A 27,667-nucleotide genomic window follows, 5' to 3' on the forward strand; every position below is an offset into this window, starting at 1 on the left:
CTGCATGATTTTGTTGATATCCTAGGTGAAACATAGCAATCAGCTGCCGAGGGTGGAGTCTACCACAAAATGGCTGGGGACTCCTCCTGTGTAGTGTTTCTCCATGAATCGGTCCCTGGGTATAGCTTTACATACCTGTGTCATTCACAGGTTAGTTCCTCTTTCTAGTCCTGCTGACTGGGAAGATACAGGTTTGACCATGTTTTTTATTGCTTGGATACTAAAGAAATGGCTCCTGGATATCTTCAATTCCCATTACCCAGAGCGGAGTTGAAGGTTGTTCATCAGCCCATAATGTCTACTGTATTGGATCCAACCAAATCTCTAAGTACTTTGTCCACAGAATTGGTCAATGGTAGATGCTTAGGGAAGATGGTCTATCAGAGCATGTACAGAGTCATCCTTCCTATTGCTTGCTCTCCCTTCTCCCAGCAGTTTTTCAGGATTTCCAAAAGCAGATATTGCATTTGGATCATGCTTAATAGGTACAAGTGGAGCCTCCAGGAATGTGTGCATTAGGTGCGGCTCCGAGTTCCACAACATTAAACTGAGATGCGTGAAAAAAATACATTATTCTGTTTGTTGCAAACTTGCCTGACAGTAATTTAATTGAGTGACTCCCAGTCAGCACCTCTTCACATTACAATTAGCTGCAGGAAATAATTCCATCTTATTTCAAAGAGCACAGGTCCTGCTCAGGAGTTTGGTTTTGGGTGATTTTTGTTTTTGGTTTGTTTTGAGGAAAGCAATTTCTTAAAAAGCCTGTGTGCATTGGAGTAATTTAATATCCACAAAACTCATCAGTAGATTGTTCCTACACAGCAGGATTGATAGAGGCCTACAGGATTGCCAGTGACATGGAGTGAGAGGATAGGGGTCAACTGCTCACTGCGTCTTCCAAAACAAAAACAAAGAGGGCTCAAATCAAAGAGGTGACAAGTTCAAAATACACTAAAAGACACAGTTTTTCATGCTATCTATAGTTTAACTCTGCCTTCAGGATTATGAATGCCAGAAGTTTGCACAGCTTCAGAAGGAGACCGGACGCACAGTAGAAAAATTCTACTGAGAAGTATTAAATGTAAAAAGCCCATCTACAAATTGCTGTAGTTGGGAGACCATCCTGTGGAAGTATCTCTACCTATCTGGTACGTTCTTAACCCTTCTCTAGACATCCCCATTTTGCCATCCCAGAGAGCTTGGAATGTATATTCCATAGTGATTATGTGCAAGGAAAAGGGTGCAGGCCTCCAGACAAAGATTTCCAGAGCTCCAACTGTTTCCTAAGCATCATTTTCTAGTCTTGCCCACTCCATGGAGGAAAACCTCTAGCCATATGGGTTTTTCTGCCTGTATCACTGCTCTGTAACCTCCTTGCCAGATGCAGTCTGTGACCAGCAATCACTCATGAGGTCAGGAAATGGAGAAGCAAGGCTCTGCCACATGCAAAAATTCATGGGTACAAAATTCAGCATCTAATATCCCAAGAGGTGCTAAGCCTTCTTCTGCAGCCGTGATGTAACTGTTCTCTTTTTTGGTCCAGGGGGATTATGTGTGGATGGACCTCAAAACCGGTCGGGAATTCGATGTCCCCATTGGAGCAGTGGTTAAACTGTGTGACTCTGGACAGATCCAGGTTGTCGACGATGAAAGCAATGTACGTACAAAGGGTTGTGATTGATTGCTTATCAGCTCTGTGACTGTTGCATGCACAGGCCCCAGGTAGGATTAAAAGCATGACCTCAGGTGCTATTCAAAAGCAAAACCGGACTCAAATCTCTTTAAAGTCAATGGGATTCTCTCCATTAATACCAGTGAGTGTTGGAACTGAGCCAGAGCTTCAGAGAAGTCCCAGCTCCGAACAAAATTCCTGCCAGACAAGATGCAGGGTAAGCAAACAAGAAGGAACAGGTCACAAAGGCCAGGACGGAACAATCTACAACACCAAGTAGAGAGATCATAACGATCCAACTCAAGCCCAGTTAATGGATCTAATTTTGCCCTTTTCCAATGTTCCCCAAACTCTGAGTAAGGAAAGGTGCTCATGTGAGAGGGTCATGATGCTCTGACTTTATCACTGACTTTTTGTATGCCCTTGTATCAAATGTGCCTCAGTTTCCCATCTGTAAAAGATAAGGTAATAATGTGTCCCTACTTTCTTGATTGTGCTGGGAGTGAAATGGTAAGAAGCTTCTTCAATATAATGAGGACACAGGTCTCCAAAGTGCTTTAGAAAGTGCTTTGAGTGAACTAACTTCCAGCAGCTGTTCCTCTGCTGTATCCAGCCCCTTCTGAGCCCTTAGCTTCACATGGCGTGTCTAAACACTGGTTCTCTTTCATTTTCCTATCTCTACTTCTGTACGGCAATGGCTATTTTAGAGGAACATCTATCTCACAGGCAGATAACTGAATGCTCTCATTCCCTTCTGGGATGGCAGAAAGAGACTTTGGTACAGCAGTGTCCTCATGTCCAGTTTGCAATGGCTTTTGAAACCCTTCAGAAGTGATCAGTATAAATGACACTCTGCCTGTATATGTGTAATGTTATTGCCCCTGTGCATCCCTCCCTCCTTTTTTAAATCATGTTTTTTTCTACTCAAAAGTACTTTGTGGCAGAGAGTTAACCAGTGATGTGGAAATGTAGTTGTGTGAAATGAAAAACAAACCTGCTATTTGTTAAAAAGCTCTCCTGGCATGCTGGATCTCCATTCTGGATTACGTCCCTGCCAGGATGGCTCGTGTCTCATGTCTCTTTCTGCTCCCATGATCCAAAAGATGTTTTCTTTCTTCCACCATGACTCTTCCAAATTAGCCACTGTCATGTCCCAGGAATACAAGCTGTAGCTAATGCTCTCTCAGCCTTTTCTTTCATCTGATCCTTCTGGCTGGGGTGGACTGTTCCTGTCGCTTGTCTCAGTGGTATCAAGTTTGACTTGTCTTTCTCTACCTCCACCTCTCTTCCCAGGAGCACTGGATTTCCCCGCAGAATGCCACCCACATCAAACCCATGCATCCGACCTCCATCCATGGAGTGGAGGATATGATCCGCCTGGGGGACCTGAACGAGGCAGGAATCCTCAGGAACCTGCTGATCCGCTACCGGGAGCACCTCATCTATGTGAGTGTCCACCCCCTTGCCTCTTACTACACCCCACACTCCCCTTAGCTCCGAGGAGCACATGTCAGGGACCATGTGGGGAATCCCTAGATTCAGCTGAGCACCTGGGTTTCTACCTTCAGCTGGACCCATGCAGAGAAGGGCTTTTGCACTGTTATGTTGTCCTCCTTTAGAGAACACTGCAGAGTTTATGGCTACCCCAGTGAAAGCTGAAGACCCCATGACTTAAATAAAGTCCCTGCCACCTGCCTGTGTAGTCCTTCTGGAAGTTTTCTGGATACTCAGTAAGTTTTTGTGCACCCAGGAAGAAGGTCAACCCAGGCCATGCACATGCTGTAGTAGTACTAAAGCAAAAGCCTTTGGAGACTAGAAGCTGTATGTGGTCTTTCCACCTTCACCCCTGTGGAGGAAGGATAAGGAGGCACATGTATGAAATAACCTGGTACAATTAAGTCAGTAACTCCCAGAACAGTTCTGAAGTATCTGCCATGTGTGTTCATAACCTGTTGGCTCTGGGTTGCCTGGGATCCTGACAGCTGATACTTGAGGACAGTATCCTTCTAGGTCAGCTCAGGAATGTTATGATGTCCAGTGCACCCAGTAGACCAGCTTTGCCATCCCAACCAGAAATCCAGAAATCAAGTGTGTCAATGGGAGTCAGCCAGAACTGTAGCTCTATTCTGTGATAGTACTGCAGGGCTACAGCCCCAGTGGTACAAGAGTTAGCATTCAAGGCATCTGGACTGGTTTTATTAGCATGCTTTCTACATACAGGGATGTCAGATACACATCCTTGGGGCAGAAGTGAGGAATGTGCGTATGTTTGCCACTAGCTAATAGGCTCAAACAGCCTGTGCAAATATGGAAGATTTTCATATTGCTGGGAAGCTCTCAAACCATACGTCTTTCTGGTACTCAGATGAGAGCCTGCTGGGCACTTGAAGACCTTTTCGGTGCAACCTGGAGATCTAATCTTAAAAGGGCTTCAAATATTACTAGATATTCAAGCCAGAAGGGATTGCAGTACAGTCTGACCTCCCAGATAGCATAAGCTAGCAGACCATATCCAGGTTTTCATATACTAAGTCTGCTTGTTCTGCTTGATGTCCAGTGAATTTTGAAAGGACAATCTCAGATTAGAGATGGGCAATGGTAAAGAATGCACCACTCTGTTACAGAGGCTGTTCAAATGGTTGAACCCCCTGACTCAATAGGAGATATTCCTTATTTCAGAGGTGGGTTATTATTCTAGAAGAGGACATGATTGCTAAAAAAGACTTCCTCTAAGCCCACCAAAGAATAGAGATCCTCAAATTCATCTCTCTTAATCTCACTGAGGCCCTTTATTTGGCGTGCATGATGCCTAGATCCCCTGTATTGTCCATGTAGAGAAAAAGGCACGTCCAGAAAATAATTCAAATCTTAGGTGGAATTAATCACTCCCTGGAGCACTCTTTAGGGAGCATCAGCCATTTACAATGATAAACTAGCAAAAGTTAGAAGGGTCAAATTCACACTTGAGGTGGTGTCACCATGTGTACAGAGTACCCATGGTGGTCACCAGAGATCCCAATACAGCCAACAGAGCCAAAACTGCTTTTCAGCTGTCCAGACCTTGGTGCGTGTAGGACAAGGTGAATTGCTTTAGAGCTGGCTAGGGCTCAGATATCATAGAAGAATCTAGTTTGGAAGGGACCTCTGGAGGTTCAACCCCTGGCTCAGATCATGTCCAGCTTCAAAGTTAGATACTCATGGGGCTAACTAAATTCAGGCAACCCTAATGCCATCCAAGAAGTGCAGAGAGCCAGTGATTTGCAGCTGATTGATTGACTCATTCAGGGAACATATTTATTTCCCCTTTTTCTCTTGTTTGTGGGCACCCTGCAGTGGTACCAAGGGGATTCCCACAGCTCCCTCTTGCTCTGCAGAAAGGTTGAGAGCAGGTTGGGTATTTAGTCAGTGGCGTTCATGTGTCTCTCCTGGGGGTCCCTATGTCATCAGGCATGTACCTGTTGCCTCACTGAGTGTACAGAGGTCTTCAGATAAGATTTCAGGTGTGCAATATCAAATTTCCCATGAATAAAAGCACCTCCTTTACAAAAGCTCCTGTCTCTGAGCTCCCTCACTAAGCTATTCACAGGCATCCTGGGAGATTAGGAGCATGAATGGCTACTGGACAGAAAGTTGTTTGGCAGCGTCATACTAATAAAGGCTAATGCAAAGGGCAGCTGCTAACCTGGAGGTGAGCGTGGGCAGTGATTTGGGTTGGAGTGACTCAGTAACCATGTGGTTTCTTTGATGATTCTTTGGGTTTGATGGTGACATAGCCAGGTGTCCTGTGTAGCTGTTGCATAAGGGATGGCCACTCACCCTGATCTAATTGGGAGTGACTGGTCACTCCACCCATTTTCACACCACCAGATGAGCACTGCCTGGAGTTTGTTCATCTGGTGTTAGACCAGATCCAGACCTTAGGGTTCACACCCCTTTGGTTTCCTGGGCCTGCAGAATATTTATCTGTTATCTTTGCAGCCCATCACCCACGTGCATCCAACATGCCCATCCCTTCTGTGTGATCCCCGCTGCTATGCCAAGGCATTGGCTGGGAGCATGCTAGTGGCAAAGAGCGCACTAACAATTCAGCAGTGCAGGTGATTGTGTGACAGCCCTCAAGCCCCTCTCTTGGCCCTACTTCTGCACAGATTTGGCCCAAGCTAGATTCACAATTGCCTTAGACACCTTGTGTAGACAATAGAGAAAGAGAGGCACTTCCAAGGACCTCTTTTTTTCACCTAACGTAGCAGATGGTTCCTTACCAGATTCCCTTGTTAAAATCCACTCTTTGGGCACATCCGACTCTTTATTGCAAGCTGCTTGCATTTGCATCACAGAAGTTCCAGATTACTGTGCCTTGGTTTTTCCACACCACTAACAGCTTTGGAGTGCCACCCCATGATCCTGGGCACCACAGAGTACTTAGTGCAATCTCAAAATCAAAATGATGTTCCCAAAGCAGAATGCATAGCTTGACACAAACCCCTGCATGTGTTACTGGAGGCTCAAGAACCCAATCTTAGATCTCATCTTTTAAGAGTGGTGGAACTAGAGGGAGTAGATTTGTGCGCAGGGGAGTAAATATTGATGTCAGTTTTGCAAAGCCAAGGTACCAGGTTGATGTCTTGTGGGCAGGATTAACCAGTCCCCTGAGGTGTTTCTTTTTTTCCTAGGGTTTAATTTGCTTTCTCTTAGACATGGTGATGCTCATTGTGACTTTACCTTCACTGTTTGGAAGGATTTCTGAGTCTGCTGAGGGATGACTCTTCCAATGGGACTTCAGTCCCTCATTTCTTCATCTCCTTAGCTTTGTGGAGGGTGTAATTCTGCTCTAATAAAATATAATTTTCCTTTTTCTCCTCCCTTACATTTTACACCTAAGACAAATTGTGGCGGGAGGGTAAGTATGACTCTTTGAGCTGTCATTTACAATCACTGTCATGCCTTCTACTGGATCACTTATTTCTGTTAATCATTGTGACATTCTCATTTAATTTGCACCACCATTGCTGCTGCTTCACAAATGCATTGAGAGCATCATCTCCTTCACTGCAGAGCTTGGCCCTTATAATAAAGCCATGGCATCTTCCCAGAGTTGGAAAGTCCCCAGCTTGTGAATGTGATGTTGGATGGCTAAAGCTATAAGCACTTTTCAGTAATGACCTCTGCTTGGAGGAAAGAAATTTCTGCAACAAAATGAGAAAAACTTCAGCAGAGGCTCATTTCCCATGGTTTGGCTTGCATGCGCTGAGAGAAAACCAGGCTGAACAGCATGGGCATTTGGTAGGGAGTCTGGACTCCTGAGCAGGGTTAAATGTGTTTATCTGGAGATGAATGTAGTGCCTGCTGCTCACTAAGGGCTGACAAAATGCAGGGGAGTTTGGTAGAGCTCTAACCCCATAAAAATCCAGATGAAGTCAGCCACGGAGTTCTGTGTAGTGAGGGAAGCAGGTTCAGAAAGGATTTGTTCAGGGCTAATTAGTATATACATCATGCAGGCAGTAATGAATGAGATGTATTTCTGATGTAAGTGGTCAGCTATGGCAGAACCCCTGCCTATCCATAAAGCTTTATTTTCCCAAAGCAGAAGGACTTTGCTCTCACCCAGCAATAGAAATCAGAGAATACTTCCTTGGAGGTGCTCTTTGGCCCCTCATCAGCAAAGTGGCCAAAGTTTTTCATGCCATCAGCAGCTAAAGTTGGGCAAACGGTGGGTATTTATCAACTAGGAATGACCTACAAAAACAAGCAATAGCACAAGAGTTTCTGCTGACAAAGTCCATCAGAGATCACAAGGGAAGGGTCAGTGAGAGCATCCAGAAAGCATTCCTGCAACTAATGGTTAACTCCTTTAAAAGGCTCGCTGGCTATATTCAGGGCAGGGCAGAGAAATGTGGCTGAAACACAGGGTTCTCGGAGATCTCTGCAAAGAGGAAGTCAAAAGAGAGAGGAGGTTCAAGGAAGACTATTAGAAATGTCCCTAAAATTAGTCTGGCAATAACTTCTGAAGCAGCAAGAAATCTTCCTAGTGTCTTACCCTGGACGGGAAGGGGACTCAGGGGTTACTGGGGATGTTGGTGACATAATCCCGTTCAGAAATTGAGCTCACTTCTTCTCTGAGCACTGAACTTGCCTGCTCCGTCCCTGTGGAAGGCTGCACTAGGACTTCACTGCTCCCCTACTTCAATACTTTCTTCTAACATCCAGCCTATGTTATTTCGCAGCCAATTTCTGCCTTCTGGGATTTGTGACAACCTTGTCCTTGAGCTTAAAGACCCTTTTGGCTTTCCTGGTACGTAACTTGCACAATTACAGGGAGAACTGCAGTATCCTCTCTCAGTCGTCACTGTAAAATTAAACCCCACCTAGAACTGAGCAGAAAGTTGTTCTCTGGTGTTGGCCAGAGTCAGGTCCCAGAGGGTTTTCAGCATCCCCACCACAGGACACAATTGCCACCTACTGGCTGCCTTTCAGGAAGCCTGAGCAGGTGGGAAATTTTGCATGGGCAGTGGAGACTGAACTATCATCTCACCCCACTAAGGCCTTTTCTCTCACAACCAAGGGATACGAGCCTTGGACAGGAGAAACTTGACCTGGGGCTGCCAGCTCATGTCTCCACATGTCCCGTTCTCCTCCTCCCAGTACCACAGATAGTTATTTTGCTGCCTTCAGAAAGGCAGCAAAACCACTCAGATTTGCTTTATTCGTCAGCCAGTTTGCAATCTGCAGCCAGCAGAGCATGGAGAGATTTTTCTCCATGGTTCACAAGCATCCTTGCCTGTGCCACTTTGCTCCCTTGTGCTGAAGGCCTGCTTTTGGTTTTAAGCCATGCAGTTATAAAGCTGTAAGATTTATTTTTATGTTGACCTTTTTTTTTCCTGGAAAGAATATTTGCAGGAATGGAAACAGTTTCATAGCTGGTTCCACCAGGAAATAAAAGTGGGATTCATTTCGCATAACTTGCCAAAAGTTGCCAAAAGTTAACCTAAACAAGCTTTAAAAAACTAAACCTGGATCCCTTTGTAGTCATGGAGTGAAGTAGCAGCTTCTGTCTCGCGCCACTCGCTTAGCCCAGTTGACTCACTTACTCAAGACACTAGCTTTCAGACAGCAGAAGTTGGGGAAGGAAGTCCTTACTTTCATCTTGAGATTGGGAGTAGCCAAGCCTCCTAGCCCTCAGAGCTACCTCTAAGTGGGATGACAAGGTTTTTATTTCTTGTCAGACTTCTTTGCTGAGGGTTTTAAGAGAAATGCTTCCTGGAAGTGCAGAAACGAAAGAGCAAGGCACCCCGACGTTTTTTGCTGTCCAAGGCCAAGGACAGGCTCTGTTCCTCTGAGGGCCACAGAGTTTTCCATTGTCAGGAAATGTGTTTGTTAACAGAAATGTACCAATTGGCCAGTAATTTACCTTGGTACTTGCTACCATATGAAGGTTGTTCTCTGCCTGCCCACGGTGGCTGAAAGGGCTTTTCACATCCTCTTCTCCCTGTGTATGTTTTATCTGCTGTTACTCACCTTCACCTTTGCCTTCAGATGTGCAACTGGGTTGCAGCCAATTGCTGTGACTAGTTTCACAAGAGGGTCTCTGGTTGCCATGGGTGAGGAAGAAGTACTGTTCACAGGGTTGTCCAGAGGCTTCATGTACCTATATTTATACCTTCCAAGGACAGCAAGGAGAGTACAGAGCAGGCACCTGCCTACAATGCTGCCTGCCAGCTCTCCTGGGGAATGAGAGTCCTTCCTCTAGCTAAAGCACTCTTTCATGACACTTTTTTAATTTGATAAGCTGATCTTTGCATGCATATGATGGACCATAGGCTCCTTGTGTCCTCCTCCACACCCCTATGGCCACTGGGTTTAGCTACATAAAAGACGTTATGCCTGGGGAGTAAAGGAGCAGATGTCTAACACCTCTGCACAGCTCCAGACACCTACACAGTTGGATGGACAAAATGCCATTTCAAAAATGACTCAGAAATAGCCAAGAAGTGATATGTCAGGATTGCATGGGCCATGTCTATGTCCACAAGACAGGGTTTAAATTGCAGCTAGGAAAGATTAAGTTAGATAGAGATGGTAGTGAAGAAGAATGGATTGCAGGAGGGTTTTTAAAATGTGGGCTGGTGTGGGTTTTTAAAAACATGTTAGGTAGACATCTGTCAGGAATGGTATAGATCCAGCTGGTCCTGCTTTTAGAGAGAGCAATGATCTCCAGGTCCCTTTCATCTCTGGTGCATATGTGCTGGCTCTGGAGATATTTCTGCAAAGATGGGCTCGACTTCAAACTCTGAATCTGAGCTGAGGAGCACCTGAAATATGGATTAAGGCTTGAACCTATGTTGTGTGTGAGTGTGGCTGAGTACAAACTAATTTAGATAGTTTGAGACTTCTGCTCCACTTTTCCTCCAGGCTTCACCCTGCAAGCATCTTTCATCCGGCTTGTGAAAAACCTTAATTTATCTGGCCTCCACTCTCCATCCAAGCTGCCACAGCTCTCAGCCAGCTTTCACTGTCCCCATAAACCTTCATGTGCTTCTCCTCCAGACATACACCGGTTCAATACTGGTGGCAGTAAACCCCTACCAGCTCTTACCCATCTACTCACCGGAGCAGATACGCCTGTACACCAACAAAAAGATTGGGGAGATGCCACCACACATCTTCGCAATTGCGGACAACTGCTATTTCAACATGCAGCGCACCAACAAGGATCAGTGTTGCATCATAAGGTGGGTTGGTGAATTTCCAAATTGGGTCTTATTCTGCAAAAGGATGCTGAGCACCTGCAGCTCAGTTGTTAGAGAAGAGCTTATCAAATAGAATCAGAAATTAAAAAGAACCATGAGATCCTCCATCCACTTATTCCCAGTGCAGGGTTGTTTTTTCTACTGTTTGCAGTTAATGTTCCTAGTAAATATGCTTTGTCATTCCTTTGGTAATTATCTTACAACCCAATAAATCTCTTATTCATCTTAAACCCCCGCTTTTCATTTGTCCCAGTATTCCTGCAGAGATCTGCAGAGTTCTGTACATTCTGCACAAGGAAGGGCCAGGGACAGGCACGAGTGCTGGATCCTTGATTTTCACACTGCTCAATCTTGGTCTCCAAGAAATGTCCAGTCACGGTTATGGGGATAGCTCACCCCAATGACTGCCCCAAATGGCAGTGTGGACTAGGTTTGGTTTCCTCAGCCCTCCAACATTATCCCATCGAGTTCTGCATCTTGGAACAACCTTACACGCTTTCAGGCTGCCACCTCCTCCCTCCAGGGCAAGAAATACCCAGACGCAAGTTTCAGTGCATAAAAACATTACTCTGCTGGGTTGCTGCACTCCACACACTTTATTTCAGATATCTGGGAGTGAACAGGCTATGCAGTCATGATTACCTTGGAGGGCCAAAAGAGCATCACATGGGACCTAGAGGAGAATCAAGGCCAAGCATGATGCAATGTTCCAGTGGCCAGGAAGCTCAGAGAAGTGAGGATGCAAGGCAACTTGGCCATGGGACCAGGGGTCAGCCCCAGTGCTCTTTTATTTAATACCAGAAGGGTCCATTTCAATCACTTATATTGGCTACCCTATATACAGGACAGGTCATAGAGTCATACCAAGGGATATGGGGACACCGGCAGGGATGCGGCAGGGCTTTCACTGACCTCGACTCCTGCTGTCTTTGCAGTGGTGAATCAGGAGCAGGGAAGACAGAAAGCACCAAACTGATTCTGCAATTCCTGGCCGCTATCAGCGGTCAGCACTCCTGGATTGAGCAGCAGGTCCTGGAGGCAAATCCCATCTTGGAAGGTGAGGCCTCGGGTGACAGAGGGAATTGTGTCTGCCAATAGCAATCCTGAAGTGGTGAATATGCAACTGCACGTGCCTGACTGTGTGATAGCGATGGCCTGAGTTTCAAGTGCTCAGCACTGGAAGTGAAAAACAAACATTGCACTGAATCATTCCTCTTTTTCTGGCCAGAAAGATCAGATTCAGGGACCACAAAATATTGTCAGATGTGGATTCCTGTTGTTTTATTTTGAGTTTCAAAAAGTGACAAATTACAAAAATTTCAAATGCTCCAATGAAAACATTTGTTAAACAGCCTATCTGGTTTCTTTCAGTTTGAATTTATTTTTCACAATGAAAATATCCTCTGATTTGGGCTGTCAATTTTTCCATTAATATTTTTGACAACTATTGTTGAAAATGAAATATTTAAGCTGACCTCAAATATTTTCAAAATTTCTTAAAAATTGAAAAGTGTTTTTTTTCCACTTTTAAACAGAACATTTCCCCCACACACACACACCGTGATTTCAAAATAGAAATTGGAATTTTACCTAATTCTCTTTGTGGTTTTGGATTTCAAAAATGCTGATCACCAGGTACATAAAGCTCTTTTGAAAAACCTCACAACCTCTTCCAGTGTTGGAATTGTACGTGTATACAGAGCACCAATATCATGTAAATGCTGTACTCAGCAAACTACTTCAAGTGTTTTGCTTCATCATAATTGCAGAGAAAAGACCCATATTCATATTCTTTGCTGGTTCAGCTGAACATGCAATTAATTTGACCAAAGCTTCAGAGACTAAACACCTGTAAAGGCAATAGGCAATAGCAAAACAAACCTTTCCCTGACCAAGGTTAGAATGAATGTCAGTAGAATATAGAAAAAGAAATAAATACAGTTCAAGAAAGATCCAGATAATGAGAATCAGATTGTTGGTCTCTAAAGGCCAGCCCCACTGATTTAATTGGATCTCTGTGATTTAAACAGGTGATTTGACTCTTTGGCCCCCAAAGCAGTGCCAGATGGACCTTTTATTCACAAAAAGTAGCATTTCCTTCCTCTCTTCCTTAAAGAATAACATTATTTTTATTCCCCTGCCACTTGCAGTGAGCAGCATTTTTCTCAATAAATAGCCCCCTTGAAACGAATGGAAATGCAAATACCCTAACTGCTTCACATTAACAATGTTAGCAGAGCTGGCAAGAAAACCATTAGCTGGGCTTTCCCTCTCTGCATTCAGCTACAGCTTTCCTCAGCTGTAAGCGGTTGTTGCATTAAGATGCCTGAAGGGCTCTCGGTGCACTGCAGGGCTACCTGATGGCCCCAGCAGTGCTGGCATTAGGAGGCACTGTGGTGTGTGGCATGTGCATGGGATGTTTGCAGCACCCTGGGGGACACGCATGTAACGGCATCAAGAGCTTATATCAGGCAGAACAGACTCGGTGTTGGTAAGTAATGGGACTTAGAGGGGAAGTGTGTCTGGGGTGCAAATTCAGCTTTGGGCTTGAATTTGTGGGCTGAACTAGCCATGCTGGCTCTCTGGTGCTTTGAGTCAGGGTTCGAGGGTGCTGGACCGCTACAATCCTGTCTGCTTTCTCAAGAGAGCCGATCCCACCGGAGAGCTGATGCGCCTGTTACTGGAGCTGGTACAGCATCCGACCCAAGGGAGTCCTAGCCCTTGACCATGTGCACTTAAGTATTGCAGTAGTGCATTTAATCACATCCAGGGCCCAGGGGAAGAGAGGCCCTGTATTCAAACTTGTTTCCAGTGCCTGCAGCGCTCCCCACCCGGCAATCCCAGAGCATAGATGCCAGGGTGTTCCCGTGAGTGATCTGCAGCCACATGAAGGGTGGAACTGCATACAGTCCGTTTGCAGGGCAAAGTCTCCCTCTGGAGGTTGACTTAATTCCTCTGCATTTCCCTAAAGGATGAGCTCTTTCCTTTCCATCATGGTCAACAAATCACTCGCCAGCAGCTCCGTTATTTCCTGCAGAGCATCACCTCGCACACTATAACATCCTCCTGCTGGCCTTGCTAAACCCTCCTGCATTTTATCAGCTGCTGCCAAAACCCCTCTGCTCTAGACCTTTTTCCTGGATAAGGTCATCCCATGCCTCCTTCTCTTCTCCATATTTCCCAGCACAGAGCCATCTACATCATATCCTGTCTCTCCATGCTGAGATGATCCTGAACCAATCGCACATAAGGGAAAAGCCATGGGGCTGCTTTTAACCCTCATAGCCCCTCAGCCCTGTTCTGTTTTTTCCCTTGAGACCAGATTCATGACCCTCCCTGTGCCAGGTCCTCTCTGACATGCTGCGATTCTTCCCTGCAGCTTTTGGGAACGCAAAGACAATCCGTAATGACAACTCCAGCCGATTCGGGAAGTACATTGACATCCACTTCAACAAGAGGGGAGCCATCGAGGGGGCAAAGATTGAACAGTACCTGCTGGAGAAGTCCCGGGTCTGCAGACAGGTAAGGCTCTCCCGAAAGCACAGAAGCGGGCACTCGGTCAGGCCACCTTTGCAGTGCCCTTCTCGCGGAGCTGACACTTCTCTTCTATTCCAGGCCCAGGATGAGAGGAATTACCACGTATTTTACTGCATGCTGAGAGGAATGACGATGGAGCAGAAAAAGAAACTGGGTCTAGGGAAAGCCACTGACTACAACTATCTTGCGATGGTGAGAGCACAGGAAAGCAGAGGCTTGAATGTGACGTGTTCACCGAAGTGAAGCTGTGAGAGATGTTTCCTATGCAGCCCAAGAGGCTGCTTTGCTGCTTATGACCTTCTGGAGTCTTAGCCATAGGGTCTGTGGGCCATCTTTGTCCCTCCACAAGCTTCACAGTCTTAGAGCAGCCCCAAACCCTATGTAAAAGACAGGCCATTTCCACTATTCCTGTGAAGCAGGACCCAGGCTTGGATGGTTTAGATGTTTTGTGCCCGGGTCACTTGTTTGGAAATAACCAGGGTGTTACATAGACCCAATGCTCTTGCAGTAGCTGATGGAAGGGGACATGTGCAAGGATGGGTGATGCGATCTCAGCAGTGTATGGAGCTGAGCAGTCTCTGCATCCACACAGAGTGCAGTGTCTAACACAGCCAGCAATCTCCAGCCCCGCTACTTATATATCAGTGTCATAATCTCAGCAGGAGCTGGTAGAAGCAGGTGCAGTAAAGGCCAGGCCATCATCAATAAGGCTGGGAGCCAGCCTTCTAGCTGGATCTGTGGGAACCCCAACCATGTTTCCTTCTGTCTCTTTATCCCCACTTCAGGCAGCCTTTTCTCCTCCGCTGACTGCAGCCAGACACAGGGTAGCTGGGGACAGTGGGATCATGCAGATCACAAGACTGAGCACTGCATCATAGCATGCACCAAAGGGTAGAGCCAGATCTCCAGGTTCAGCATCATCTGTTGCTTATTTATTCCTTACGCAAAACATCTGCTGCTTTGGGGGAAAACTTGGTTAAGCCTTGGATGCCTTAGGGTTACACCTATCTGTGCTAGACACACTCAGCTTTACGCTGTGCACTGTGTGACCTCTTTGCCTTCCCAGGGTAACTGCACAACCTGCGATGGCAGAGATGATAGCAAAGAGTACGCGAATATTCGCTCTGCAATGAAGGTCCTTATGTTCACCGACACCGAGAACTGGGAGATCTCCAAGCTGCTGGCTGCCATACTGCACATGGGGAACTTGCAGTATGAAGGTAAAAGGACAAAGCACGGGGACATCTTCCAGTGCACTTTTAGTCTGTGTTCTATGTGGTGAGAGGGAGCCAAGTTTCAGGACAGAAGGTTGTATCCAGCCACCTGTTACAGTGCTGTGCCAGGGACTCAGGTGCTTATTGTGGCATGTAAGGACAAGAAATGAGGAAGGAGTCTCCACTCTCCAGGGCTGTCAGACTCCGGTACGCTCAGTGGAGAAGGAGGTCATGTTAAGCCATCTGCAGTAGGACCATCAATATGTCATCCTACCTCTCTGGTACCTGTCCAGGCAACCCGGGGCTGGCAGCCCTTCACTGCGACAGTCTCAGTGACATCCACCTTTCTTGAATTTAGGGAGGTTGAATACGGCCGCAGGCTATTCATTAGACTCAGGTTTTTCAAGGAAAGACTAATGGAGTATTTCGGAAGTGCTTGTATGATTGGATATGCCTTTGCAAAGGAAATGACATGGTGATTTAAAAGCCTCTTTGGAAAACAGAACGTAGCTTAAAGCACTTACATGCTAGAAATACTTTTACCCAAGGTTGGTGTAAGTCATTTAGGGTGTCTAGCAGAACAGAATACAGGTCCCTTGCAGGCAATGGCATCACGTGGAGGCAGTGGCAAAGGGCCTTTTCCCCACCCCATCTACCTTCTGCACAGCTGCATTGCTTGCTGACGGCTTTCCCTGTGCCATTCCCCTTCTAGCTCGGACCTATGACAACCTGGATGCCTGTGAGGTTGTTCAGTCGGCATCATTAATCACTGCAGCATCGTTGCTGGAGGTGAGTGGCTCTGTGGTGTTATTGTCCCCTTCTCAGCTTGTTTCCATGCTTGTGGATTCTTAATATTCTGGCAAGGCTTGGAAAGCCTCATCTGAAGCAGGCTCTCTTTGCACTGCCAGCTCTAGGAGACTGAAAGAGGCCTGGGTAAGCCATACTTTACCCTGCACTAGCATCATGAAGGTAGGTATCTCCATCTGAGCTTGGTTTCTGAACTCGCCTTTGCAACACTGGAGAGAAACAGACACTTCTGGGGCACAGTTCACGTCATCCTAAAAAATGACGTCCAAAGAAGGTCACTCCCTAAAAGAGCCTGTTTCTCTCATTGAATGTAAAGGGAGTTCATTACAGTAGTTGAGAAGGAGATGTCACCTACACTGTGTGTGTCTGAAATGAGGTGAGATGATCCCCATGCAAACTGTCTGAACAGCTCCACAAGCTGGAGCACTCCTTGGTGTCCTCCCCAGGATACGACAGGGCTTCCTCACGGACAGCAGCTTTTCTCTGTGGGCTCCAGTTGGTCCCAGAATATGACCCACAGACATCCAGAGGCTGTTTTCATGTGCTTCCAGGACTGGGGCTTTCCCTGGCTTGAACTCAGCAGTATAAAAGGGGTCAAAGGGGTGCAAAGCTACTTTGGTGCTAGCAGGATATGGCTCTGCAGGCCTAGGGCAAGCTTTGCTTTTTCAGTTCCTCTCCTCATCCCTTAGTAATATCTGACACTAACTCACAGGAACGCTTTCCATAGTAAAAGACAAACATATTAATTAGTCTTTCCGAAAATGCCTGTGACATCACTGGGATGTTTGCCCTGTTACAGAAAAGAAGTCACTTGCTTCCAGCTGTGGGGGGGCCACACATTTCCTCTCTGGCTGTACATGATCAGGCCACTAGCCCAAGTCTTTATAAAGCCCCTTGTGTTATAAAGTCAGCAACAGTGTCTGGTGGTGCCTTTGCCAGGTTGACCCTCAGGACGTGATGAACTGCCTTACCAGCCGTACTATAATCACAAGAGGCGAGACCGTCTCCACCCCCCTCAGCATGGAACAAGCGCTGGATGTGAGGGATGCTTTTGTAAAGGTAAATCTTAGGATGTTTCCTGCCGCTCCTGTAGATAAGCTGAAGAAATCTGCCAGTTTTGAGACCAGAGCGTCCATCCCTGAGGAAAACTGTCTTGCTTGGTCTTGCATGTGTGAGTTCAGATCACCAGAATGAGTCCTGCTCGCCTTGAAACTTTGTTCGTAGTGGGATGCATGGAAAGATGAGATGGAAGTAGTCTAGATAGCCTGGTCTTCAGGGGCTTTGCAATCTGGACTTGAGCCTGTCCAGACTCAAGAGTGACCTATGGAAGGAGCCAGCATCCTAAACTGAGCTTGTCTCAGCTTCAGGGAAATGTCCCAACTTGAGCCCCAAGGTTAGATCCTCAGCTGCCATAATTCAGAGCAATTCTACTAACACAAGCAACACTCCCACCTGAATTTCAGGATTTGGGCATGTCCGTAGCAGTAAGTAAAGCCAAACTTCCTGGGAATAAGGATAGAGTTGTTTGGCAGTCACCAGAGCACTTACAGAGAGCATCACACAAAGCTTTGGGTCAGTGAAGGTTCGTGGGATGGTCATGCATCACTGCTGTGCTGTCTGCATCCCCGTGTAAGGTTGCAATGCAAGCATCAGTGGCCTGCTGCAAATGCTGCTCTGGTCTTTGGTGGCCTACTCTGCCCAACTTGAGCCCTCACTCTGTGAGGGACTGGTAGATCAGGCTAGCTGCTTTAATGCATAACTGGTCTGAAAATCCAGATGGTGACTTCTACAGTGGTGATGGGCCTTTGCATCAGACTCTCTTTCAGATAGCATTGCTGTAGTTTATACAAAAGCAACCAATAACACTGTAAAACACACAGTTCTTGGAGTACTGAAACAGCACAAGCTCAACTGTTTGGACAGTGCTGGAACATTTAAGAAAGTCATTACCTTGTCCAGGAGGTAAGTCCTTGACTTGCCTAACAATGTAACATAGCTCTGCTGATCTCCAGAGAGAGATGATTAGAAACCAGGGGAAGGACTCTAGGTTGTCCTATAACCATAACTTCTGGCAGAGGAGATTTAGAGCAAACACATAGGTCCAAAATTTAGGAGTGTCCAAATTTGGGATTTTGTTTTGGGTTGTCTTCAGTCTAGGCTTTCAGGTCACTTATCCCTGATCTACATAGTGGTTCTTCCAGTTTATTACCATGCCGAGTGTCTGCCATAACTGGCCTGTTGGTGAATGTGTCCCTTGGGGATTGTCCTGTAGCTGGGTATGCTCTGCGGGTGTCTGTGCTGTCACAGGTGAAGTGGTGCTGCAGGCTAGCAGGGTGCGCTGCAAACCTGTCTCAGTGAGCTCCATCTTTGGGATATTGCAGGGAATTTATGGGCGGCTTTTTGTGTGGATCGTGGAGAAGATCAATGCTGCAATTTACAGACCTCCTTCCCAGGAACTCAAAAGTGTCAGGAGATCCATCGGCCTCCTTGACATCTTTGGCTTTGAGAACTTCACTGTGAACAGGTATGGAGCCTGCAAAAGGAGACCCAGGTCTTAACCCTCCTTCACCACCCAAGCACAGGGTCATGCAGTCCTATCACCCCTCCCAAGATAAGCAGGACTGGGCTACACGAGGCTTATATCTGGATGAGAGACGATCAGAAATAGTCACCTTTATGTTGCAGTAGACAAGGTATTTCCTTTATTTGTTCAAGTATTGGCCACATAGTAGCCGTTGGACATAACCTCGAACTGATGGGTTCAGACTAGACACACATAAGATTTTTGTGTTTTTTTTTTTTTTTGAGGAGAAAAAATGATAATCTGGACCAATATAGCAGTTCTCAGTTAATAGCAACCTTACTGAGTGGTTGATAAGGTCTGAGAGTATCATTTCAGGCAGGGAAAGCAATGGAGAAGGATCAAGTTTGGTGGATCTAAACTAATCATTTCTTGACCTTACCTCTACAGTTTTGAGCAGCTTTGCATTAATTTTGCTAACGAGAACCTGCAGCAGTTCTTCGTGCGCCACGTCTTCAAACTAGAGCAGGAGGAGTACAACCTGGAGAACATCAACTGGCAGCACATTGAGTTCACTGACAACCAGGATGCCTTGGACATGATTGCCATCAAGCCCATGAACATCATCTCCCTCATTGACGAGGAGAGCAAATTCCCCAAGGTGCGTTCAGGGCTCAGTCCTGCTTCCAGTGACTCTCTTGTTTTCACCTACTATGCATTTGCACAGTGGCATCCTATGGGAGGTCTAACCAGGCACATATCTGGCACCAAGAAAGATGTAATACACATTCACCAGTGGGTTACCTATTCATAGTTTTTACTGTTGTCATGTTTTCTTCCACCTGTACTACAGTCATGGTTACGAGCAAGTTAGCATTTCTAATGGAAGAGTGCACCTGTAAGGGGCTCTAGAGCAGACTTTGACAAAGTTTAAGAGAAAGTAATGTTAAATATACTCCCTTTGGAGCACTATTTTGAATATAACATGACATACCATAGGTATTTAATTCTCTTCTTTAATTTCTGCACTTGAGAGATTCCCTCCAACACATCTCTCATCAAAATACACGTGGTCCCCTGAGGCAAAAAAGAAATGCAACATGATTGATTGGAAAATGATTTTAATAGGAAAAAAAGCCTGATTAAATGTCAGATCTTTTCCTATGTGCACAGGGTACAGATGCCACAATGTTACACAAGCTGAACTCCCAGCACAAGCTGAACACCAACTATATTCCGCCGAAGAACAACTATGAAACCCAGTTTGGTATTAACCACTTTGCTGGGATCGTTTACTACGAAACAAAAGGTATGACACGGCTCCTGGGGCACTGCCGGTGTGAGGGGATGCTTGGGGGAAGGTCAACTGCTGCTGTGTTGGAGTAGTTATACTGCTGATACATATATACACACACACACTATAATCCTACTGCTGGGCAGTAGCCTCTGGTCCTGCCGCTGTGGCCCTTCGCTGGCTGCAATGGCTTGGCCCTTTGGGAGCGCCCAGGAGCTGCAAAATTTTGTGCTCTTTCACTTGTGTGTGCCCATGTCAGAACTGCAGGCAAAAGCCCCACATGCATTTTTTGACCCAGCCTCAAGATGTGCCTCTGTCTTCCTCCCTTGGTCCCCCCCTTTCTCTGCCCATTCCCCCACTTCTGTTCAGTCTTCCCTGATGAAATCCAGCCAGTTCCCTCCCAAGTCGTGGCTCTAACACGAGCATTTAATTCTGTCATGGGGTTCATGACACGTCTGAACACCTGTGTTGGCCTTCTCATGCGTGAACTCCTCAGGAGGGGACTGGCTGCTGTTCTGTGTCCTAGCACGGTGCAGCGTGTCCTTAGCTGGCTCCTAAGCAACCCTGTAAAGCTGAAGGGCACGTTTGCATTAGGGTTTCCTGAATACAGGAGACCTCCCCCAAAAAAGCTAGTAGCCCAGTGACTAGAGGCTGTTTGCAGGACACGTACTGGCTGTGTCACCCAACTATGTGTTGTCCCATTATTCCTCTAGGTTTCTTGGAGAAAAACAGGGACACGCTGCATGGAGACATCATTCAGCTGGTGCATTCCTCAAAGAACAAATTCATCAAGCAGATCTTCCAAGCAGATGTGGCAATGGTAATGCAGGCTGGAGAGATCTTCATTTGGGTCTTTTCAGAAGGGGGGCATTTCCTGGAAGGGACAGAAGATTTGGAGAGTCATACTGATCCGATACTGTTTGGGGTGTGTTTTGAACCTGTTAGTGTGGGTGAACAATCAGATAGTGTTAATGCAGTGTCACACTCCTAGTTCACTGCGTTCAGTTCCTAAAATACTGTTTCGTGCTGTGGTCACTCAGCTCCTAATTGTGTGGGGAACAAGACACAGTTGTGTTAGGGAGCAATACGCAGTATACAGATGGGAAGAATAAAGTTTGTGATCATAGAAACTCTAGAGAGGAAGAACTAGCTGCTGCTGTGGAATAGGCCACATGTATGTGTATATGTATATATGTATGTATGTATAATAGAGTGAAAAAAGAAAACCAAGTGGCAGCTCTGAAAGAGCTAAAGATCCAATGTCAAAAAATAATGCTAAATACTTATAGACCAAAGTGGAATGAAGTGACAGGCTTTAAAAATAACTGTGCAAAACCTGAAAGTCTTCACACATAGGTCGTTGTGGCCAAATCCTCCAGTCCTTCCCTAGGCAAAGCCACAGGATGCCAGATGTGGAGATAAACTTTTCTAAAGCAATCAAGTGTTTTAAGTTTTGGAGTCCTGTTTCTAGATTTGCCAGCCAATTCCACTGATGGCCCAAGGGACCTAGGGATTTTCAGGAATGCCAGACAAATTTAGATGTTTAATCCCTTGATTGTTAAGGGAAGAAGATGCCTCAGTTCCTAAGCAACTTCATAAAATGTGCTTTAGGCATTTTTGTAAGCCTTGTTCTTAACCTGTAGCCATTCAGCTTTGCTCTTTCTGAAATGAATGATCAATACCATTTGACTTCATTAGGAACATGATGAGGTTTATCAGCCCCAATTAAGCTACCAATTGGCATGACACTCCTGGTAGGCTTAGAGCTATTCCCAGATGTGGAGACTTTTGCTGAACTAGATGATAACTCCCTTAGCATCAGTGATGCCATTTCCTTTGCTTTTTGTTTTTTGTTCCTTTTTTTTTTTATTTTTGTGCGAGCTTTGCAGTTCACCTTGGAAATGATTTCTCGCTTGTTTGGGTAGTGCAGAGATGCACTCTAGGGAATTAACAAGAGGGAGCTCTCAGGTTTACACGGTCATGCAGACTTCTTCCCTAGGACACCTACCAAGCTGTCAGCTTTAAAAGATGCTGGCAGTATGTCTCAGCAAAACTGAAATGTCCACATGGGCATTGTCTCAGACCTAAGAACTGAGACCTTTTAAAGCGTCAGAGCACTTTCTTGAGATAGTTTCCTTTCATAGTTTTAGTCACTGTCTTATCATTAAGCACCTTAAGAATACATCCTTAATGTTGGTCCTTGTGCTTTGATACTTTAATGATCTCTGCTTTTCTTATTTGAATGGTAGATTTGTAACTTGTCATACACGCAGCTGCAAGAAGAGCAAACATTGCGTGTTCTAGCTCCCCTGATAATGCACAATGTTAGTGTAAATTAGGAGAGTAGGGATCCCCTACCAAGCTTTAAAAACACTATGCAAACAAAACTGCTGAGACAAACAGGACCTGCCGCAGAGTTCAATTGGTTTTGCCATTGCCTTCCACCAAAATTTGATAATCTTTGCAGCCTCTTTCTTCAAACACTTCCCCCAAAAGGAGTGGGTGAGCATGGGTTATAGGCACTGACTGTGTGCGGCAAGGCTCTTCTTGGCAGTGTGCGCACCTTCCTTGAGCACCAGGGAGACAACCTGTGGGTAAACCTCCCAGAGACATTCAGGCCCAGTCAATCAAATTAACAACTTTTCCCCACTAGGAAGAGACCAGTGGCTGCTTTGTTGAGGGCAAATAAAATTATGAGGCACTTTGCTCAGTGGCTTCCAACCTTTGGTCCTTGGGAGCTTATGGATTAGCTCTTTAAGAGTTTCGTGAAGAGTCAGCGAAAACTCCGTATTTGCTTTGCAGCACTCAGGCTTTCTAGTGGGATCCTTCTATGCCAGAAATTTTAGAGAACCACAGATCATAAAAGTCTGAAAACTATCCAACAGTGTATGTTTGAATATTGTAGTAACTGTTTGGCCCCTGAAACATGACCTAATCTTCGTGCGCAGTGGAACCTATGTGTGGTGAACTGGATACTGCTGGAGCACACTGGGCTGTCAAGCCTGGTTTGTGCATGCCCATCACAGAGGAGAGCTATCTGCATGTGTTTGCTCAACTGGAGCATTACTTTGAATAGTGTCTTTTGTACAGACATACGAAATGACAGATTCAGTGGAAACCATACACAATACTTCTCGGTTATCGGCCTGCATGATCTGACAGTATTACTTGCTAGGGTAAGAGGTAGAAGGAGCAGTGGGGGACAGAAATAAGGGGCTGGAAATAGATGAAGGGAAAAACAAACATCAGATCTGGGGGTTTTCCTCTCGACCAAAGCTTCATTTCTGTAGAAACTAATTAATTGGATTAAAGCTAAGGGAGGAATTCTATTTCTTTAGAATTTTTGTGAAAATGTGTTTTCCTTAATGTCTTCCAAACTGTTGTCTATTAAGAGCACTGGTCAAAGGACAGAAGAGATGGGCTAGGGAGAGGGAAGTGGGGAGGACTGAGAGTGGATGGATAAAGAATGAGGCCAAAGGGTGCAGAAGAGCTGTTTTCAAGTGGCAAGAGCTGGAAGGTAGATGGTGTCCTCAGCTTCAGGCATGTGAACGTGGAGAGAAAGGGGAAAAGACAGGAGGGGTATAGACAAAATCTAAGAATTAATACATTTTGTTTGTGAGATGTTATAAGAGCTGGACCTCCAAGACTAACAGTGTCAGGCTCACATTTCAGTTATTCCTTCTTTTCACTATTTGCTCTTCTCTGTCTCTGTTTTTTTTTGTTTTGTTTTGTTTTTTTTAATCTGTGTTTCGTGTAGTTTCTCTGTGGCTATGCATCCAGCACTTTTGGCCAGTCGCCCACACCCACGCCAAAGGTAAAACAAATACATGAGTTCCTCTGTTGTATATTCACCTCTCCTTGGCAAAGATTGTGCTTTGCTCTTGCTGCTTTATTCCTCTTCCTGTGTTATCTGTAGAGGATCTGTTTTAATTGACCAATGTGACTGTAAGCATTTTTAGGGCTCGTTCGGTACTTACAGCAATATGATTTGTGCCGTGTATTTGTAGGATTCAACGTAGAAGAGCTTCGGAGTGATGGGAATTTGGTTTGGATAAAATCAGAACCAGCCTGAGCCAAGATGATTTTTTTTCCTGATGTTTGAGTCACTGTAATTAACTTCAGATGAATCATTCATGGAGTTTAGCTGGTCTTCTCACTGTGCCATCATTGGCTTCAGTGGAACATTGCTGCTCCACACAGCTGTGAATCTGGCCTTATTTTGCCCTTTTGGGGGTGGGAAATTAGACAGTTCATGTGCAAAGAGAGACACTTGGATTGCATTTCTGGGTTGCTTGGAAATGCTATCATTTTTATGGGTGATTTTAGGTCTTGTTCAAGTGAGAGCTCAGATCTATGCCTTCAAAGGAGCAGTAAATACTGAATTTTGCAGCACTCAACCAGATTCTTGGCAACTTTTTTATGTCTTTTCAGATGTGTCTAGTCTCCTAACTGGTTCTGATGACTTCCCAAACCTTTCCTGCTAGATATTTGGCCATAGGGTAGCATACTGTGTGCTAAAGGTTTCATAATGCTAGCTGTGTGACTCTGCCCACATTTCCATGACAATCTTCCCATAGCCAGGGGACTATGTTAGAGATGGACCTGATTTTCAAAATCCAGATTCTTGCATGGGGCTGAATTTTAACCCTTCTTGTCTCTGCAGTGACTCAGGGTGCTTGGACTTGGAATTCCAATGAGTGTGACCTGACCCAAAATGACCCAAAGCCATTTGTTCCACACCTGGACTCCTTCCCCCTCTGTATCATGATTGCAAAGTGTTCACAGAATCACAGAATGGTTGAGGCTGGAAAGGACCTCTGGAGATCATCTAGGCCAACCCCCTGCTCAAACAGGGTCACCTAGAGCATGTTGCCCAGGACCATGTCCAGATGGCTTTTAAGTATCTCCAAGGATGGAGACTCCACAGCCTCTCTGAGCAAACTAAAGTTGGGATAGCAACATCTCTTTGGGCCCCTCTCTAGGGTTGTAACAATACCACATGCCAAAAAAATCCCCTCTGGACTAGGATATGGTGAGAATTGTTATACAAAATTCATTAGGAATGCTCCTGCCCATATTTTTTTGCTGAAGAGAACAACAGGAGATATAGAGAAATGGGAGAAATAGCACTTACATTTCTATGCGTTTTATTGTTGTTGTGGTGGTGGTTCTCATAATACAGCCTTGTGTTTTGTAGGTTTTCCAATGAATAATAATTGATCTTAATTGTTAGTCACTGAGGCAAGGGTGGAACAGTCAGGTTTAAAAGTTTTCCAAATGTATCAATATCAGTAAGCTGTACAAAATGGGATTTTAGTTCAGAATAGTAATACTCAGCACTGTAGCCTGTGTCAGCTTTGCATCTCAAAGGCCTTTTCCGGACTGTACAGCCTTTAGGAGAATGACTGTCTCTTTGTCACCTGCCACCACAGAACCTGCTGTGAGAGTGCCTCAACTTTCAGTGGTCATACGGAAGCCACTTTTATGACTTTTTACGTAACAAACAATGAGCATCGTTGCCCCCAGCCTTCAGAGAGGGGCTTGAGACACACTGTGTCGTGTTGGCATGGCAATGATTGCGATTCTGCCACTGGAGAGATGCCCAATTTAGTGACCTTCTACTCCTAAAGAGGTACAAGGAAGGTCATTTCTCCAGAGCCTTTCCCCAAAGTGTTGCCAGTGGTGCATGCTTCTCCTTCCTTCCCTACTTCACCTTAAGTGATTCTCCTTTTTGCAAATACGAGGCCTTCCTCCTACTGAGGAAGATCGCCATCTCCTTGGGACACCTGGTGCTGAGCACAGTGTTCCTGGCACACCATACAGCCGCCTTCTTAAAGTGGGAGGAGAAGGTGTAGAGGGACAGCAGGAGCACGCCTGCCATCTCTAGCTCAGCAACACTTCTTGCCTTTCTCTTAGCTGCTATTCACTTGGGACTGGTTTGAATGTTACATAAGAAAGAATCCAGTGTTTGCCCTTGCTGGAGCTTTGGGTCTGTGTTAAGACCGTCCAATTCAACACAGCTTTGTGTCCACCTTTATCCACTGACTGCACAGGGAGCAGACAGGCTGACCTGATTACCACTTTCTTGGCTCTGGGCACATGATAAGTACCTAGAAGTGTCCAGGACAACAAGAGAAGGGATCTGAATAGGTCCCTATAGATTTTATGTCCTCTCATTGATGCTAAGAGCTGTCCTGATGCTCCAGTTGTACCACTGAGGAGCTCAGACACCCAGGGCTGGGGAAATGTCCGTCTTGTGTCCTGCTGATGATATTCTGCCTTGACTTTTGTCCTTATGTTGCTGTAAACAGCCACACACACCTCTGGGCCTCTAAAACCAGGCTGCCTTCGGGTGGCAGAGGAAAGTGACATTGGAGCATGTCTGAATGTCACGCTGGTCGGCACCTCTTTCTGAACTTCTCTTCTGAGAGGGTGCTTCTCTGTAAATCATGTATTTCTCTTCTTCCTATTTTTTTTTTTCATTTTCTTTTTTTCCCTTTGAAGCTGAGCACAGGCTGAGTGAGAATTCAGTGCTCCAGTCCAGGCTATAGCTCGTTGGGCACCTGTGAATCCTGCTAGTCCTTCCACGTGGCACACATATCTCATCCTCTCCTGTGCTAGGCTCTGTACAAACACAGGCAAAGAGATAGTCTTTGTCCCAAAGACGTTGCAGTCTCAGAGTCTGAAAGCTAAGACACGTCTGTCCAGGAGAAAAGCAGTGTCTATTCAGTTTTCTCCTTTAGGCTGTGGAGACTGTGACCATTTTGAACTTAAAAAGCTCCTCCTCTGCAGTACAGCCTGTATTTTCCAGTGCCTCACTAGGCTGAGCTGTCAGGATGTTCCACTCCTTTTTTGGCCTTTTTGTTGGACTTAAAGGGAGGAGATGTGATTCTCACACTGGTGCTGAGGTGAAGCAGGAGGAAACAGTGAGTTCAAGGGCATTACCTCCTCAATGCAGGAGGAGGCCAAAGCAAAACACTTGCCTGAGGCTTCATTGTGTCATTGAAAGTCCAGTTAACATCCTCCCAGCCTTGAGGGGTCTGTATGCCAATGTCAGGCCCAAGGAGCAGGTGAACAAATGGGATGGTGTGGTCTAGAGCACTCCCCCAGGACAGGATGAGGCCAGACTGCTCTGCTGATTCAGTGGAGATTGCACCTCTGCCTTTTACCAGAGGTTGGATGCACTTGAGGAAGAATTGCAAAGAATTAGCAAGTTAGAGAGGCAGGATCTGCTGCCTGGGAGCAAACAGCTCATGCATTCCCTTAGAGGAGACCTTGGTACAAGGTCTTGCACCTGCCCCTTCCTACCACCATGGCCAAACAACGGCCTCTCCCAGCCAAGACCAAATTGGCCAACTTGACAAACAGGCAGTTGCTTCCAGCCTCGTTGCTGCATCTGTCCCTGCTTCTATCCCCTCTCACTGTGACCATCCTCTTATGTCATGTAGAGGTGACCGCTTGCATATAATTAGCAAAGTGGCAAGACAACATTAATCAAAGCTATCCATGCTCAGATACTTGCTGACACAGTCTATTCCTCATTAAATCTGCGAACAAGATACAAGCGCCTGACTCCACAGCACTCTGCTGGTAACAGCTACATCCATTAATTACATTAACCATGTTAATCGTTTATCCTTCAGGGGAGGTTTTTTGCTAGGACAGATCACTGCTAGCCCCCCATGCTCTCTAGGATGAGTGGGCCAGGTTTTTCCGGTGTGTGCATGAGCTGAGTTTCCTCTGCTCACTTGCCTTGTTGGAATTCCATGATGACTTTGTTTGTGTCAACTGGGTTTGTCTTATCATAATATCCAACCTGAGCTGTGCAAAATCCTTATGTTTTGGGGGGGTGCGGATGTTAACTACGAGTGACTA

At 45.7% G+C, this 27,667-nt stretch overlaps 1 protein-coding gene across 1 annotated transcript in view; it reads left to right on the top strand.

Annotated features, from left to right (window-relative positions):
* The window catches only part of MYO7A (myosin VIIA), a 75,196-nt gene that overhangs the window by 1,542 nt on the left and 45,987 nt on the right, over positions 1-27,667 (top strand). The window contains exons 2-16 of the mRNA XM_067289607.1: positions 1,544-1,657; positions 2,966-3,118; positions 6,555-6,572; positions 10,217-10,401; positions 11,355-11,476; positions 13,799-13,941; positions 14,035-14,148; positions 15,023-15,176; positions 15,883-15,974; positions 16,917-17,036; positions 18,359-18,501; positions 18,949-19,159; positions 19,672-19,807; positions 20,506-20,612; positions 23,550-23,606. Of these exons, the coding sequence (XP_067145708.1) occupies positions 1,544-1,657; positions 2,966-3,118; positions 6,555-6,572; positions 10,217-10,401; positions 11,355-11,476; positions 13,799-13,941; positions 14,035-14,148; positions 15,023-15,176; positions 15,883-15,974; positions 16,917-17,036; positions 18,359-18,501; positions 18,949-19,159; positions 19,672-19,807; positions 20,506-20,612; positions 23,550-23,606 (1,869 nt within the window). The remainder of the gene's footprint in view (positions 1-1,543; positions 1,658-2,965; positions 3,119-6,554; positions 6,573-10,216; positions 10,402-11,354; positions 11,477-13,798; positions 13,942-14,034; positions 14,149-15,022; positions 15,177-15,882; positions 15,975-16,916; positions 17,037-18,358; positions 18,502-18,948; positions 19,160-19,671; positions 19,808-20,505; positions 20,613-23,549; positions 23,607-27,667) is intronic.

Source organism: Apteryx mantelli, chromosome 1 (genome assembly GCF_036417845.1).
Source record: "Apteryx mantelli isolate bAptMan1 chromosome 1, bAptMan1.hap1, whole genome shotgun sequence".
NCBI classification, from domain to species: domain Eukaryota; kingdom Metazoa; phylum Chordata; class Aves; order Apterygiformes; family Apterygidae; genus Apteryx; species Apteryx mantelli.